This window comes from Emys orbicularis, chromosome 19 (assembly GCF_028017835.1).
Source record: "Emys orbicularis isolate rEmyOrb1 chromosome 19, rEmyOrb1.hap1, whole genome shotgun sequence".
Lineage (NCBI taxonomy): Eukaryota > Metazoa > Chordata > Testudines > Emydidae > Emys > Emys orbicularis.
The window spans coordinates 2,371,355-2,387,582 of NC_088701.1; the positions used below are offsets into that span (position 1 = coordinate 2,371,355).

The window sequence follows — 16,228 nt, forward strand, 5'->3', positions numbered from 1 at the left end:
GGCATGCGTCAGCCAGGGCCTGAACTCCAACCCAGCTGAAAGGGACCCTCCCTGTAGATTAGTGACTGTGCGGTGCTTGCAGCATAGGCACTGTAAGGGCTGGGGTCGGGGTCTAGAACCTGCGCCTGCAGGGCTGCCAGGTAACAGACAGCTCCACGCTGCCACCCAGCAGCAGCGCTGATGAAGGTATTTAAGATACTGGGATGGGGAATGGGCCTGGACGCAGGCAGTGGTGCTAGCAGAGCCAGTGGGTGTCTCCATGTCTCTGAGCCACGGGCGGGGTGACATGGTTTGTGTCCGGTAGCAAAGGACCCCAGAGTGAATGGAATAACCAGGGCCTCTTAGCTCCCATCCCCACGAATGAATCCCTAACAAATCGATTTCATCTGGCCCCAATGCAGGCTAGAGGAAATGACTGTAAGGCGGGTGCACAATTGGTTGAACCCCCCCACTCTAGTAGCTATCAGTGGTTTACTGTCGAACTGGAGGGACAGAGCTAGCGGGGTCCTGCAGGGCTCTGCCCTGGGGCTGGTCCTAGGCAATATTTTCGTTCATGACTTGGCTAATGGAGTGGAGTGTGCGCTTATGGCTTTGGCAGAGGACACCATGGGAGAGGCTAGAAGCACGTTGGACAGGATTAGAATTCAAAGCAACCGTGACTAATTGGAAAATGGGCCTGAATTCAACAAGATGAACTTCTATGGAGTGCAAGTCCTGCACTTGGGAAGGAAATGGAACGCACGGCTACACACCGGGGAATACCTGGGTAGGTGGCAGGACAGCAGAAAAGGATCAGGAGGTTATGGTGGATCACGAATTGGATATGAGCTGATGCTGTGAAGAAGGCTAATATTCTGGGATGTATTAACAGGAGTGTGGTATGTAAGACACGGGAGGTAATTGTCCTGCTCTACTCAGCACTGGTGAGGCCTCAGCCAGAGTGCTGTGTCCAGGTCTGGGCACCAGCCTTTTAGAAGGATGTGGACAATTTGCTGGAAGGACAGACCAGGCCGGCTCCAGGTTTTCTGCTGCCCCAAGCAGCGGAAAAAAAAGCCAATCGGCGGCAGCTCCATCGCACTGCTTCATCCTTCGGCGGCAATTCGGCAGTGGGTCCTTCACTCCCTCCATTCCTCTTCGGCGGCAGCTCAAAGAGGAAGAGAGGGACTGAGGGACCTGCCGCGGAATTCCCGCCCAAGACCCGGACGTGCCGCCCCTTTGTGTTGGCCGCCCCAAGCACCTGCTTCCTTAGCTGGTGCCTGGAGCTGGCCCTGAGGACAGAGCAGAGCAACCAAAATGATTAAAAGGTTTAGAAAACGTGATCTGTGAAGATTAAAAACACTGGGTATGGTTAGTTGTGAGACAAGACGACTGAGGGGAAGCTGGTAGGTCTTCAAACATGTTAAGGGCTGTTCCAAAGAGAACAGCAATCAACTGTTCATGGCAACGGAAGGCCAAGAAGGAATCGTCTTAGGCTGCAGTAAGGGAGATTTAGGTTAGATATTAGGGAAAACTCTCTCTCCAGCTAGTGAAATACAGGACTAGGTTATGGGGGGGAGGTTGTGGCATCCCCATCATTGGAGGTTTTTAAGAACATGTTAGACAAATCTGTCAGGGATGGCCTAGGTTTACTTGGTCCTGCCTCAGTGCAGGGGTCTGGACTAGTTGACCTCTTGAGGTTCCCTCCAGGTCCATGAATCTAACCAAATCTTCTACAACTCCCTGAGCTGTTTTAAGCCCGATAGGAGGAGCTGGCAGCAGGAGCAGGCCATGGAATGAGTGGTTGACATGCACGGTGCAGAGCCCTGATAGCACGCCCCCATCAGCAGTACGCTGCTCCTCCGCTTGCACGAAGCACACAGTGACTGCAGCTAATTTGAGAAGCAGTGTAGCCTAGAGGTCTACGTGGGCAGCCGGGACTCCTGGGTTCTAGCCCCTGCTCGGTCATTAATTCACTCTCTGCCTATAGCCCTGGCTCTGTGCCTGTTTTAGTATCTGTAAAATGGGGCTAACTCATCCCGAGACAAAGTTAACACAGCACTTTGAGCAGGTAAAAGGGCAACGGTGTTACTTACTGGGGTCGCTTCTTCCTAGGCAGAGCCTGGGGCCATCTCCAGGCTGTCCTCAGGTCTCCCCCTTTCAGACCAGGCATGCCTGAGGCGTCTAGGTTACCCGTTTGAAGACAGCTCAGGTTGGTATTGACCATGCGGCACTGTCAGAGAACGGTTCGGTAGCCCGCGTGTGCAATCAGCATGGTAGATCTCGGTCCATTTCATGGCGGGTGGGGCAGGCAGCCCCATTCATAATTAGCCCCTTTGTTGGGAAAGAAGCTGAGACTGGACGAGAGCAGTGGGGTCTGGGCGATGCCCACTGCCTGGCTGTTCTGGGGGTAGGACGCCCGTCTCCAGGGCTTTCACCCACACTGGCTTCCGTAGAACTTGTACATTATATTAATTTACTAGAAACACAGCTTGAGCCAACTCATTCGCCCCACTAACCGAGCCATAGCCCTTGCTGGAGAGAATATCCTAACCCCAGGGGTCAGGTTAGGTAAATTCAGTGAAGGATGGGTACAGAGACAGGGTGGAGGCACAATTGATTTCAGCTGCTCTCTTTCCCCTGGGGTGGGAAGCTGGCAGTAAGGGAAGCCGGCAGAGAACACAAGGACTGAAGAGGTTCCAGAGAGGTTTAATTGGTATTTGTTACAGGATTTCAGTTCAGGGTAGAGCTGGGTTTGGTTTTGTTTTTTTGGTAGAAAAAAAGATGTGTCAAAAACTTCATATAGATTTGTGGTCTCTCTAAGCACAAAATAAAACCAGAACGCAGTCAGTTCCAACATCTCTGCTTTTACATTCACTCTCGGATTCTCCGGACAGACAGACGCCCCCAGAGACAGGCACTTACAGCATGTAAAAACAGACCCAGCAACACGCCGCTTTACTGGGCTGTGGAATCAGACGAGGAGGATCAATAGACATTTAGACAATTACCCATTATTTACCCTCAAACAAGGTTTCTCTTGGGCCAGAGACAGAAAGCTTTAAAATTTGGTTTAAAAGGAAGGTCGGGGGGAGGGGGAAGCTGAGATTGGACCATTTCGACAGCTAATCAACTCATCCATCACCCAGCAGCAGCTCTTTGAATTTGGTTATTCACAGGGATTAAAGGAATGTTTCTGTTTAAACCAGGCTGTCACTTGCAAGGGGTGGGGAGAATCCAGATCAGCCTAACACGGTCCCTTCACCTCCTGCCAGTGCAGGGGGCAGCGAGTAGCGGTGCAGCCCCGCTAGTGTGCAGAGGCTGCAGCGCGGCTCCACCAGGCCCATCGCCATTGGCAGTTTCACGCGGCGCTCAGTGCCAGGCACGCAAAGAAGAGCCACCGGCCCATGGCCAAGCTGGGACGGAGATGCCAGCGAGAGCTGGGCACTGCAGGAGGGAGAGAGATCCAGGGGGAAATCCCAGCTCCACTGAAGTCGAGGATTTCAACCCCTCTAGTGTTTGGGCCTGTGGGTAAGTGGGACTCCCGACAGCTCTGAGGAACGGGACAGTTCCCCGCCTCCCCCACGCAGCTGCTTGCTCTGCCGCTCCCCTCTGGCTCAGCTCCTGTTTAGGCAGCTCAGAGCTGGAGGTACCTTTAGTTGCCCCCAGCTGCAGCCTCCTAATGAGCATGGGGTTTTTGAAATCAACCATTCCCAGCCAGGGTATCCCGAGCCCTGTCCCACGCCCCTGCCAGGGCCTGACGAGCTGCTGAATACGTTCTCTTCAGCGAGAAGTTGCAACTGGTTCACTGGAGCCAGTCGCCAGGGGAGAAGGGCAGTAGGGTGAACTGCAGATCTGTTTCACCCTACTGCCATAGAGAGAGAAAGCCAGCCCCGTGTGCGCACGCGTGGCTCTCTCTGTCCAAAGGGCAAGGAATGGGCATGGGAGCGGGACAAGCGGCCAGAGAAGGGCTTTCGCTGCAGGTTCCTCTATGGCCACTACCAGGAAGTGACTGGGTTCTAGTGGGACATGCAGGGCGAGGGGGATCTTGGACAGCACTCAAAGTGGGGCCCGTTAGCCCTTCTGGGTGGATCAGGTAAGTAGCGAGAAATAGCCCTATTCTCCCCTTCCCTCTTTCACAGCCTCCTTAAGGCAGCAGGCCCGTGATGGGGGTGGCACTTCACAACGTGTACCACCCTCCCCAGGCATCCTGTGCCTGGAGCCCTGCGAAGACTGAACAAAGCAGCGTGAGCAGCTGGGGCCTGCTGTCCCTGGGGGAGAGGTGTGTGCAAAGTGCATTGGTGCAGGGACCCCTCCGTGCAAGATGAGCTGTGACCAGAGTGCAAATCGGGGGTGGGGAGAGGGTCCCCATGAGCCATGCTGGGGAGGAGGGGGAGGGAGCATCTTTAGTGTCATCTAGTTCGGACAAGGTGCGGAAGTCTTAGTCGGTATTTACACGGGAGCCAGTTCCGGACATTGGGGCAGCTGCTCTGATCCACACTCAGGCGCCTTTCGCTCCCTGTGATCGTCCCGTCCTTGGCTGGAGGAGCTGGCAGGAACATGTCCTCCCTTCGCCTGGAGCCCTCTGGAGCCAAAGGCAGTGCCACATTCACACTCGCCGCGTCCCTGCTCTGACTCCTTCAAGCAGCTTCCTGCCCCGGCTCTCACCCTGCGGGGGGGGGGGGGGGGGGGGGGAGTAGGGGGCCTCAGACAGGGTCTCAGGGCTAGGGAAAGGGTTTTCGGCCCATCTCTGCGCAGACAGCCCCTGCCTCCCACAACGCAAGCAAAGGCTGGAAGAGCAGCTGCTGCCAAAGCAGGAGCTGTGGTAATATGGGCTGGGGAAGGGCATGGGAGGCGGCCGGGGACATGCGTTAGTCACACCACGCACAGTTTGTCTGTGTGACGCAGTCAGGCACTGGAGCCGTCCCCGGGAGATGGGACAGGGGCATTCCACAGGAACAGCACAGGGAGTGGATTAGCTGAGCGACGGATAAATGCCCCCCTGCCCCGGGCCTCCCTATCTTCTGGAGGGGGAGTACAGGGCAGCGCTCACAGGTCGCAGCCTTCGCCTGGCCCACAGTGCCGTGCAGTACAAAGCCCCCTTATAAACCAGTGCCCAAAAGGACAGCACAGATTGCACTTTACCAAGGTGGGGGGGAGGGGGAGAGACAGTGGCTGTACTCTAGTCTGGCCTTGAACCCTGCTCCAGCCAGCACCGGTGCCCCATGACAGGCAGGGAGTTTTCCCGACCACTCCCTGCCCACAGAATTCAAGCACAGCTCCCGCCCAGGGTCAGACCGGGCTCTGAGGGACAGGGCAGGAGATGGGACAGGGGCGGTTTCCCTTTGCACCAGGTCGTGCCTGGACTAGGACGGGGACCTGTGGCTGAGAACAGGGTGCATCAGCCACAGATCCACCCCAGGCCCCTGTCAGATGGTGCTGAGAACAAGCCGGGGGCTAGCGTAGACGGGGGATATTACAGGTAACGGCCTGCACAAATGAACAGGGCTGAGCCTGCTAAGGGGAGACGGGACCTGTGGTCAGCACCCATTTGCCACAGGTATCTGCCCTAGTGCAGGCCCAGCCCCTGTGGAGACAAAACCCTGCTGTAGTTTGGCCTAGTGAATACAGTGCTCTCCCGCTAAGCCTTTTAGCAGGCGGCCAGCAGAGCCGGGGACCAGGAGCGGGGTGGACTCTAGCACCTGTGCGTCTCGGTGAGCAGAGGGGCAAAGTGATTGTCACATGATTGTCTGGCTCGTCTCCCTGTGGGGCATCATGCACCTCGGGGTTCGGGGTGGGGCTGTTCTGGGGGGGTGAGGTCAGGGCCTGAGCTCACTCCTACCACCAGAGTGGGGTGGGGAAGGAGCACAAGGACGGGGCACAAGGAAAGCACCCTCCCTACACTAGCAGAGGATGCGAGGTCAATTTCAGGGCCTTTCCCATCCCCTCAAGTATATCTCCCCCCTCGGCAGAAAGGAACTCCACCCCTCCCATTAGTGTCTGCCTAGTTTCTCCCCCCTGGGGTCATGGAGGGAAGAGGAGTGCAGTGTATGCGGGGCGGGCCATTCTGTCCCAGGCCTTCAAAACACCAAGGGCTTCATCTGCGGAACTTCTGAAGCTGGAAGAGAAAGACACATGTGGGTATTTGAGTGGCAGCCCCTGGGGCCATGTGGGGCAGGGCAGGGAAGGGACAAGCAGCACTTAACTCGTGGGCGGGGTTACAGGAACCGCATGAGGGAGCTAAAGCTTGCACTTGGGACCCCTGAGATCCTGGGACTTCAGGAGAGATTTGGAGCTTCCAGGCCTGAAGGACTGGGAAAAATCTACTGCGTCGGGGCCACCATAAATCTACTGAACGGTCTCTGAAGCACCATCGACCTCCGTCGCTGGTCAGCCCCCTCCATGACAGTCCGGGCAGAGAGGCCGAGGGGGGAATGGGCCATGGAGAAAGAGTTTCCCTCCAGCTGCCAGTGGGGGGTCCAGGGCTGAGAGGTGGGAAACTGACCCTGCTCTTGGGATAAGCCCAGGACTCCTGGCCGAACGCACTTTGACCCTGCTCAGCTGCTAGGGGACGCTTACCTCACTCTCCACGAGATTCCGCTTGTACAGGGCTTCCTTGGCGGCGTCCTGTTAAACCAACACCACAAGCATCAGGATGTCGAACTCCCCTGGAGCAGGGGGAAGCTGCTACAGGGACCATGCCAAGTTTGACAGCTCTGCTGCTTTAAAGCAGGTACCTTAGCAGCACTGGGCGATGGGCCTGGCACAACAGTCTAGCCAGGTTTCTACCTAGACCCCCACAGAACCACCGGGCAGTAGTGAGCATGTGAAGTGAGACCCCAATCCCACAGATTCCAGTCGCCCCGTGTTACTTATCACGAGTGGAACAGGCTCATGCAAAGATGCCCGCCCTGTCCCACCACACACGATCACAGAACCAACGTTCGGCTTCTGCCCCAGCTTCCTGCCAGGGAGAAGAGAATGATAAGTGGTTTCCTCACCCGATTGCCCTCGTTCCCGAGACGCCGCGCCGAATCGGTGTAGAACTGCAGGAACCTCTCCAGCTGCGACAGGTACTCTAGGGGGAGGAAGGTTCGAGTCAGTCGAGCCTCTATGGGCAGGGCGGGGGTCTTCAAACCTTTCTGTGGTGGGGAATGTAGCTGAATAGTGATTCTCTCCAGGACACCTCCCCTCCCGAACTGCAGAACGCTCCCTGTGGCAGTTGCTCACACAGTCCTGCAGCGTTAGGAAAGCCCTTATGTTCAGTTGCTTTTAATGCAATCCTTCAGTTACACAAGGCAGCCCCAGCACGTCACTAGCCAGCGCTCTGAGGTTTGGGAATCTCTGCTCTTGGCACAACCCCTGTGCCTACGGTGTGAGGGAGGGAGATTAAACAGGCCCAGGCAGGCACGGGTATTAGGACTAAGAACAGCAGGGGGGTCCTTAAGGTGCTGTAGGAACAAGGCTTAGGAACTACCACAGACATGACAAATCGCTGTTCTCTGCCCAGGTCCTAGTGGGACGCGTGTCCCTTGCCCCAAGCCCCTTTCAGGAGGGAGAGGCCACGACGGAACACCCGGCTCACCCACGGCTTGGGGCGGAGGCTTGCGACGTCAGGCTGTACCCGTCCTGGGGCAGAAGTCCTAGCACCGCGATGGGCAGCACCCCCCAAAACAAGCTCCGACTGCAGGGCTGCACTGACCTTTCCTGAACGCAGGGCCCCCGTGCTGCAGCTGGGATTTCAGCCACTGGCTCCGCTGCGTGATGTCCTGGTACTGTTCCACGAGCTCGTTGGGAAGCGGCCTGTGAGCCTGTCTGTACGCCAACACCTGCCAGCAAAGCCAGAAGGCCTGTTGGCTTCCCAGGCAAACACAGAGGAACCCACAAAGCCCTGACATACGTCAAGTCATTCCGAGCCGAGTGCGGGAATCAGCGCCGGTAGCAGAAGCACGGGCTGGGGAGGGAGCAGCTCTGGAAAAGCAGCCAGAACCCGGTGAGCCCGGCACTCCCGTGGGGAGCGCACACACTGCCGCCCTCCAAGCAGCCAATGCACAGATCTCCTGTGCAGGTCAATGGCGGATGCATCCAGCGGCAGGGCAGGACCCCGTCCTGTATTCTCTAGCCCTTTCACATTGCCCCTAGAAGGGGACATGACCTGCGGCCACGTCTCCCATAACCTGGCACCCTTGCGATTGTGCGGGAAGAGCCATCGCAGCCCACCGAGCAGGGAGCCTGCAAGTCGTAAGTGGCTGGTTCCCCTCGGCGGTCACTGGGCAGGGTGGGTTCCTGAACTCAAGATCGTTTCACATTACGGTTCATCGGGAACCCCCACCGGGAGCAGGGCTGGTGAGGACCCGCCCAGCGGAGACAGCAGCTAGACGCTGCCTGAAGGGACCTGCCCCAAAGACTGTGCCTACGCGAGGGAGAGACAGAGAGCCAATACGGTTGAAAATCCTAGCCCAGTCAGGGCGGGGTGTGGTCTGAACAAGTGCTCCATGGGGAAGGTGAACCCCAGGGTGCCCTAGAGGGAAATGCCCGGCCCCATCAGTGCCTCCCAGGCAGAGGCAGCCCCACAGCATTAACGTGCTGGGGCCTGATCCAAAGCCCATTGCAGTCAAAGGGAGTCTTTCCATTGGCTTTCGGACCAGGCCACCAGCAGGGTAATATCCTAAACAGAGACAGGCCTCAGCCAACCTCTTGGATTCAAACCACCCCCCCCCCCCCCCCCCGAGGCCAGAGACCATTCCAAAACGCGCAGCATGAGCTGCTTCCCCAGCCGAAGGGTAAGTGCAGGCTTTGTCAAGGCAGGAAACGGGGAGTCCGGTCTCCGGGTTGCTATTTCTAGCTCTGCCACTAACCTCCAGATCACCCAGTTCCCTCGTGGCATAACCAGCAGCTGCAGAAGACCCCCACCCCTTCCCCACAGAGTTCTGCTCGAGGCCTAGCTGAGCCGGTGCTGCCGGAGAATCTGGGCAGGCGGAGGGCATCGGGTTTCACTCACCTTCTTTTCCAGCTTCTCCTTGTCAAAGGCTAAAACGTTCAAGCTGTGCAGAGTGTGAATGGGTTTGCTGGGGGAAGAGAAACATTAGCTTTGGTTAAACCCAAGAAAGGGGCAGGATTTCATTCCCCGGAGGTGGGTAGAAGTTCCCCTCGCTCTGGCTTCCCCAGAGGGGACACGCTTTGACTCCAGAGAGAGGAGAGACGGACATAGGAATCGAGACCACGCCAGTGCAGGAGAGATCCCAGGGTTTACCCTACCGAGATCCTCAGCCTGGGGAAGCTTTGCCCTGCCAGAATGCCTGACTTCACCCCAGAGCTGCTACTCCAAAGCAGGCATCAGCCCCTTGAAGGGATAGCAAGCATGCTCCTGTGATCTGAACCCGCTCCCGCTGCCTAGAAATGAGCTCCCCTGACATCTGCCAGTAGCTCGACTCCCAGTTCGATGGCTTTGCCTGGCTAGATGTCGCGCTGGTGAAGGTGGGAGGGGTGCAGAGGCAACACTGTCCTCAGACAGGCACTCGGGTGCTCTACGCGGTGTTGAAAGGAAAGAGGGCCACAAAGGAACAGGGAGAGGTGGGTCAAGTACAGTCACGTTGTATCAGTCAGAGGAAACAGAGCTCAGGCATAGAGAGGGGAAGTGAATTGTCCACCACCACAGCCAGGATTACAACTCACGAATCCTGATTCCCAACCCCAGCCCCCCAGCTCAAACCACTAGACTCCACTCCCGTTCCAAAGCTGTGACTACAGCCTAGGAGTCCAGAGACCCAGTCCCTTGCTCCAATCACTAGCCCATGTGCAGACTGGAGAACACCACAGCCTTCAGAGAAGCCACCTGCCGCACGTGAGCCAACAGCTTAGGAGACTGGTGGGGGTATTGTCTCAGACCCGGTGCATTTCAGCGCACTGTGGTCTACCCGTGCTCGTAAAACAGCCTGGAAACACAGGAGCTGTGTCGCGTTCCCATCAGACCCCCACTTGTCAAGCTCTAGCTACCCCTCACTTCCCAGCCCTGTCACACAGCAGAGTGACTCTGCTGAGTCACAGCAGAGTGACTCTCCCCGGGGAGAGTCTGCGCCCCTCTGTCATGGCCTAGACCAAGTGGGTCAGTCCAAATGCACAGAGGGAACATTCGTCAGATTAAAGGAAGGGCCCCCAACTCTGACACCCCTGAGGAGGTGAAGGGTCTCTGGAGTGAAGGCAAAGCAGAAAAGTGATCGCTGCCGCCACACCAATCCTGCTGCATAAAGATGGTGGGCTCTCGGAAGGCAGTTAGTGGGAGGGAGATTAGAGCATGGGCCTGGGAGTTGGGACTCCTGGAGTCTATTCCCAGCTGTGTCACTAACTCACTGCATGGCCTTGAGCAAGTCACTTTTCCTCTATTGTGCCTCAGTTTCCCCTTGTAGTTAACAGTCTCGCTGTCTCCTCTCTGGTACAAACTAAGGCCAACCTTTTGCTGGGGATGGATTAGTTTGTCTCATGGAAACATTCTTTTTACAACTGCACAGACACGAGCCACACACACACACACACACACACACGTCCCATCCTTGCCATTTCCTTTCAGAACATCACTTGCTGCACTCAGGCGGAGAGATACTTTCAGAACCGGGACCTCCGTCACGGGGAATCAGGGATCCAGGCAGGGAAGGGAGATAAGGAACTGCTGTCCCTCCCCCGCAGTCCACTTGCTCTCCCCAGTCCAGATCCTAAGCCCGGGATGCATCACTGGGAAGCAGACTGCTGTGACCCTTCCTGTGACTACACTGTATTCGCCAGCCCCTGCTTGTTCCCTCCTCCCCCCCCTCCCCCCAGCTCCTTTTCATTTTATTCTCTCCAGCTCGTCCTACCCAATTTCTTGCTCCTCTCCTCCTGAGTATCTACTTGGCCTTCCTCCTCCTCGAGCCTCTGTTCTTCACCACTTCTCTCTGTCCCCTCTGAGCCTCCTCCTTCTCCCTCCCTGCCTCCAGCCTGGTGCTGAGAAAACCCATTGGCCCCCCACTCCCTCCATCTCTGCCCCTAGCTCCCGGAGGAGTTGTTCAAGACCCCCATGCTGCTCTGCACACATCACCTCATACCTTTTCTCTGCCCCCTCAGCAGGCGCATACCTCACCTCTGCCACTGGGGAGAGGTGGCAGGAGGATGAAGTAGGGAGCAGGGTCTGTAAGACGCCAGCAAAGGGGCGAGTATCCCTGGATTACACTGAAGCAGGAGGCTCCTGGAATACCAGGGGCCCTAAATGCGCTAGTCACTCTAAGCTATTGCTCTTCCAGGGCCAGTAGGAGCGAAAGGTGTTCCACGTAAGAACTTCCAGGGCCCGAGAGGAGGAGGAGGGTCCAGTCAGAGCCGGCCTTGCTAGAGCACTGAGCAGATGGACGTTCTGAAAGGAAATTAAAGACAGAGACAAGAGACCATAAACAGCGACTGCCAGACAGAGGCTGCGCCCTGATCTCAGCAGGGCCTGCACAGACTCGCTCATCCCATTCAGAGAACCAGATAGGACTCGCCGGGGAGGGGCCATACAGCCTAAGGTATCTAAGCACAGCACACTACCATCTCAAAGCGCTTCTCAGCCAGCACTGCCAGGATCCCCTCCCCACGTATCCAGGATCCCCCTTTCCGCACACGAATATGGGAAGGGCAGGGTGGCGGCAATCCCATGCATTAGACAGCTACACAAATGTTCTGTTTTGCTGTCCTGACTACGGTGGCAAGTCTCTCCCTGGGTGCTGCTGTTTTACTGATCTTACCCCACCCAGGAAGTCAGGCCTGTCCAGCAGGATGGAGGGAGTTGCTTTCTCCACTGGAGCAAATGGAAAACCACTCGCAGATGAGCACAGCTTTGCACTTCTACACCACTGCTCATCCATAGATCTCAGAGCGCTCAACGAAGGCAAGCGTTCTTTCCATTTTAGAGCTGGGGAAACTGAAGCACGGGGCAGCAAAGTGACTTGCCTGGGGTCACGCAGTGAGTCAGTGGCAGAGCCGGGAATGAGCTGAGCTCAGTTCCTTGCTCTAACAAAAGCATCCCCCCCACTCCAGTTACAAAATAACTCTGATAACTGGCATAGGGCGTTACCATGAGCAGCTACCATACTGTGCAATAACACAGCTTGTTAGAGCACCATGCAGGGAAGGGATAATTAGTGACTGAATAATAATCTGGGTTCTGTTCCCTACTCTGGCACCAGTTTGTTCCATAACCACTCACTTCCCCCTCGCTGGGCCTTAGTTTTCCCACCTGTACAATGGGGATAATTCTGACCTACATCCCAGAGAAGACATTGTGAAGTGCAGGGAGATTCTGTGAGTGGACAGAAGGTCCTAGAGAAGGGCAAAGAATTATTTATTATTATCCTGGAGTTTACAGTCTCCAATATCAGCACTGCCAGCCGAGGGTAGTTTGCTTATGCCCACATGTCTCATCAATCAAAGCTACAGAAGCAGAAGCTCACCAGGAATGCAAAACATCCAGCAGGAATCCCCCCCCCCCAACCCCGAAAGAATGGGAGGGGGGAGGGGAAGGATCGTTAAGCAGACAAATCCTCACAGTTTCCTTAGAGCACAGAAAAAACCCTCAAACAGCACAACTAAGCCAAGTCAACGCGAGGGGGACGTACCTGTTGCCCACGTCCCTTACTGGACCGACTGTTGGTTTTGGTTTGGGGAGAGCAACCTGAAAGAAGAGGCAGAAGCTTTCAAAATAACTCATAGCAGTGTGATGCCTTTTCATCCATGGATCTCCAGGTGCTCTACAAGAGGCCGGGACGAGATCATTACCCCACTTAACCGATTGGGAAATGACTTGTCCAGCCTCACACAAGTCAGTGGCATAGCTGGGAAGAGAATCTCCACAGTACAGAGCTCTGCACACTGGACGCTGCTGCCTCTCTATTAGAAGGAAAAAGGGCCTTTTTAAGCAAAAACACCAGGGGCATCACCGCAGCTCACATGGACAACCCAAGGCAGACCTGCTGCATGCTGCTCCTTAGGCAATTTTTCCTTTAGGTCGAGTCCCAGCTTTTCAGACCCTGGCGCGTGATGAAGCTTTGCAGGCAAAGGGGAGATGTGACCGCTCTGTTTGGGAACGACTTACATTCCCTCCCTCATGCCAACACCCCGACGGACGGACGCTGCCTCCTCTGACTAGCGGCCTGGGGCTAAGGCAAAGTCTCTGCAGAGCCAGATCTGACTCACTTTCCCAGTCAGTCCTAGAATCATCCTGCCTAGGTCACAGGGAACCCAGAGCCCCATCAAGACAGCTGCCCTTACCGCCGGCATGGTCTGAGGGTCAATAACCAGCCATTTCTCTGTTGTTGTCTCCAGTTGCTGAGAACTCAGAGGCTCCCTTAGACGCACAATCACCTCCAACTTCCCCCCTGTGGGCCGGCGGCCATCCAGTAGCTAGGCATGGAAAAGAATGGAGCAGAGATGTGGGTGTAGGGGAAACAGTGAAAAAACCAAGAAGAGGCCAAAGCAAAATGAAACAATGGTGTCTAGTCCAATCTCCCATCTCCGGACATATCTAGTCTAGCATTCTGCCTCCCTGGAACAGACCACTGGTTCATCTAGCCCAGTATCCTCTCTCCAGCAGAGTCTTCAGAGACAGGCTCAAGCCCATAATTGGCACCTGGGCCACCAGTGAAATACTGCACACCGAAGGAGACTGGAATTCCTTCCTGACCCTGCAGCCACCTGCCGGGAAGCATGAGATTGCATTATCCTCATTTTAGCAGAATTAGCTGTATTACTGGTCAATTATCCGGCCCATTAAAAAAAACAAAAAAAACATCCGGACACCGTGTCTGCCTTTGCTCCTATAGCAGTGCACTCCCTACCCACTGTACAGCAGGGAGGCATTTCAGAGAGGTGCTGACTGCAGCTGGAAATGGCCGGCGTCCCCAGTAACAGAACCAGCCCGACACTGACCAGAGAAAGTAGCAAAGAGTCCTGTGGCACCTTATAGACTAACAGACGTATTGGAGCATGAGCTTTCGTGGGTGAATACCCACTTCGTCGGATGCATGTGTCTTCACCCACGAAAGCTCATGCTCCAATACGTCTGTTAGTCTATAAGGTGCCACAGGACTCTTTGCTACTTTTACAGATCCAGACTAACACGGCTACCCCTCTGATAATTGACCAGAGAGTTCAGAGCAGCTGGTAATAACATCCAGCCCCTGCCCTGCTGTTTGCTCCTTTCTAGCCTCAGCTCCTCGGGCCGGGAGGAAGCTCTGGGACTGAGACTCTGAAGGATAAGAGGGCAGGATTTATAGGCAGGTGCACACAGGTGCTGCTTAGAGGGAGGAGGGGGAACTCTCCACTGTTTCCTACCTCGACAATCTCCCGAAGCTCACACGTCGTCTCCAGGGCCTCCAGTTTCAGCTGTGCTGTGCCCACAACGCGGTCTGTCTTGAACAGCCCCCTGGGAGATTGTGTGTGGGTGGGGAGAAAGGGATATGACAACATAAAATTGAAGTCCTCATCAGTCCCTCAGCCCAGTGCATCCAATCCCAGCTCCCACAAAGACCTGTTTGTTCCTGGAACGTCCCCAAAGTGGGAATCAAATTCTCAGAAGTAACGAATGGGCAGAACCCTGCCACTCCGACCCCCATTCCCACAATGACCGATCCCAGCGGCGCTCCCACAGGTCGAACAGGTTAACGGGAGGGTTTCAGCTGTTGGGGGAAGGTTTTGTCTCTATGCCCCCGAAGGGCCAGCTGTGCTCTGGAGGTGCAGCACCAGTGGGCTAACTACAGAGGACAAAATATTCCTCCTCTGGCAGCGGCTGCTCCTCTCAGCTCAGTCCCACACCCCCGTCTCCCAGGACGGTTTCCTATGCACCAGTGTCAGTGCTTCATGCAGCCTCTCTACAAGCAGCTGGATGTTTCCTAGACTCTCACAACCCTCCACTCACAAGTCCTCTCCCCTCCTCCCTTGTCAGAGCCCTGGCAATCCAGCAAACCCTCTCCCCCACCATGACCACTATCCTTCCAGCTAAGGAGGGCCACACATTCACTGCTGCTTCTTAAGTGGCCTAGTGAGCGGCGCCGTTATGGGTATGCTACAGTGCAAGGGGAGGTGTGACTGTCGCACACACAGGCATAGCCAAGTGCTAGCTTTAATTTAGCTAGCACGGACAACAGCGCCAGTGAAAACGTGGTGGCCCAGGCTTCAGCATGTGCTAATCACTCAAGTACACAGCCAGGGGCCCCGGTGGGCTCCCACATGGGTATGCCTACCCGTGCTACAATCACACCTGCACTTGCAGCGAAGACATACCCTGGGTGACAAACTGTGCTCCTCCCCAAGCAGGCTACCACTGCGATGCTCCCAACACAGGGACGGGACACAGGCAGAGAATGAGCCCAGCTCTCTGCCCGGCAGCACAGAGCGCTTACCAGCAGGGCAGAGAGTAGGCGCCATTCCTTTGCTAGGCAGCGTAACAATAACCTGCTGACTAGCACTCCGGGTACACTTGGTCCATCTCACAGGATTGCAGGTGTTGATTTCAGCAGAAGACCGACTGTCGGCAGCAGTGAAGCTGTTAATAAGCAGTGACGCCCAACAGCCGTTGTTTATTTCACCTTTGAATGCTGCAACGGACCTTCTGCCTGGCCCCAATATTCATGAGTTTTCCACCCCAGGACATATCAAGAGTGTCATAAGGAAGGTTCCCTCTAGCATCTGCGGATGACATTTAAACCTGCCCTCCAGTGCCCCCAGCCTCGCATCTCACTCACCCTTTGTGGACAACCTCAAACTTGAGGCCTTTGGTCTGAAAGACTCTCTTGAGCCCTCGGTGGCCCCGATTAATATACAGCTTGAACTGCTCTTTGAATTCTGCCAAGGGAACAGCAGCAAATCACAGTATTAGCATGAGGATTACACACCAAGGGAAGAGCCGTCAACTGCATCCCTGGGCAAGACATGAGCCAGGAACAGGATTAGCAGGAAACACTTTGCACAGCGGCACTGATTTTCGCCTTGGGAGCTCAGTGCACTTTGCAGTTCGTTATGCCTCAACACAACCCCCTCCACCTGCTCCATTTTATAGCTGGAGAAAAGGAAACGGTGTGGTGAAGTGATCTGCCCCCAAGGTATCACAGAATCAGCAGCAGAGCTGGGAACAGAACCCAGGAGTCCTGGTTCCCAGTCCCCTGCTTTAGCCACTACAGCCATCGCCTCTCAGAATCTTGGGCAGAAAGACCTCGAGGCACCAGCTGGCGTGTCACTGGAGATTACAGCCTCT

The 16,228-nt window shown here is 55.7% G+C and overlaps 1 protein-coding gene across 1 annotated transcript in view; it reads right to left on the bottom strand.

Annotated features, from left to right (window-relative positions):
• Window positions 1-4,681: 4,681 nt before the first annotated feature.
• CC2D1A (coiled-coil and C2 domain containing 1A) overlaps window positions 4,682-16,228 on the bottom strand; it is a 34,126-nt gene continuing 22,579 nt past the window's right edge. The window contains exons 22-30 of the mRNA XM_065419306.1: window positions 15,720-15,819; window positions 14,311-14,401; window positions 13,249-13,380; window positions 12,597-12,652; window positions 8,978-9,044; window positions 7,679-7,805; window positions 6,978-7,054; window positions 6,556-6,603; window positions 4,682-6,094 (exon numbers count right to left, since the gene is read on the bottom strand). Coding sequence (XP_065275378.1) covers window positions 6,074-6,094; window positions 6,556-6,603; window positions 6,978-7,054; window positions 7,679-7,805; window positions 8,978-9,044; window positions 12,597-12,652; window positions 13,249-13,380; window positions 14,311-14,401; window positions 15,720-15,819 — 719 coding nt within the window. The 3' untranslated portion in view covers window positions 4,682-6,073. The remainder of the gene's footprint in view (window positions 6,095-6,555; window positions 6,604-6,977; window positions 7,055-7,678; window positions 7,806-8,977; window positions 9,045-12,596; window positions 12,653-13,248; window positions 13,381-14,310; window positions 14,402-15,719; window positions 15,820-16,228) is intronic.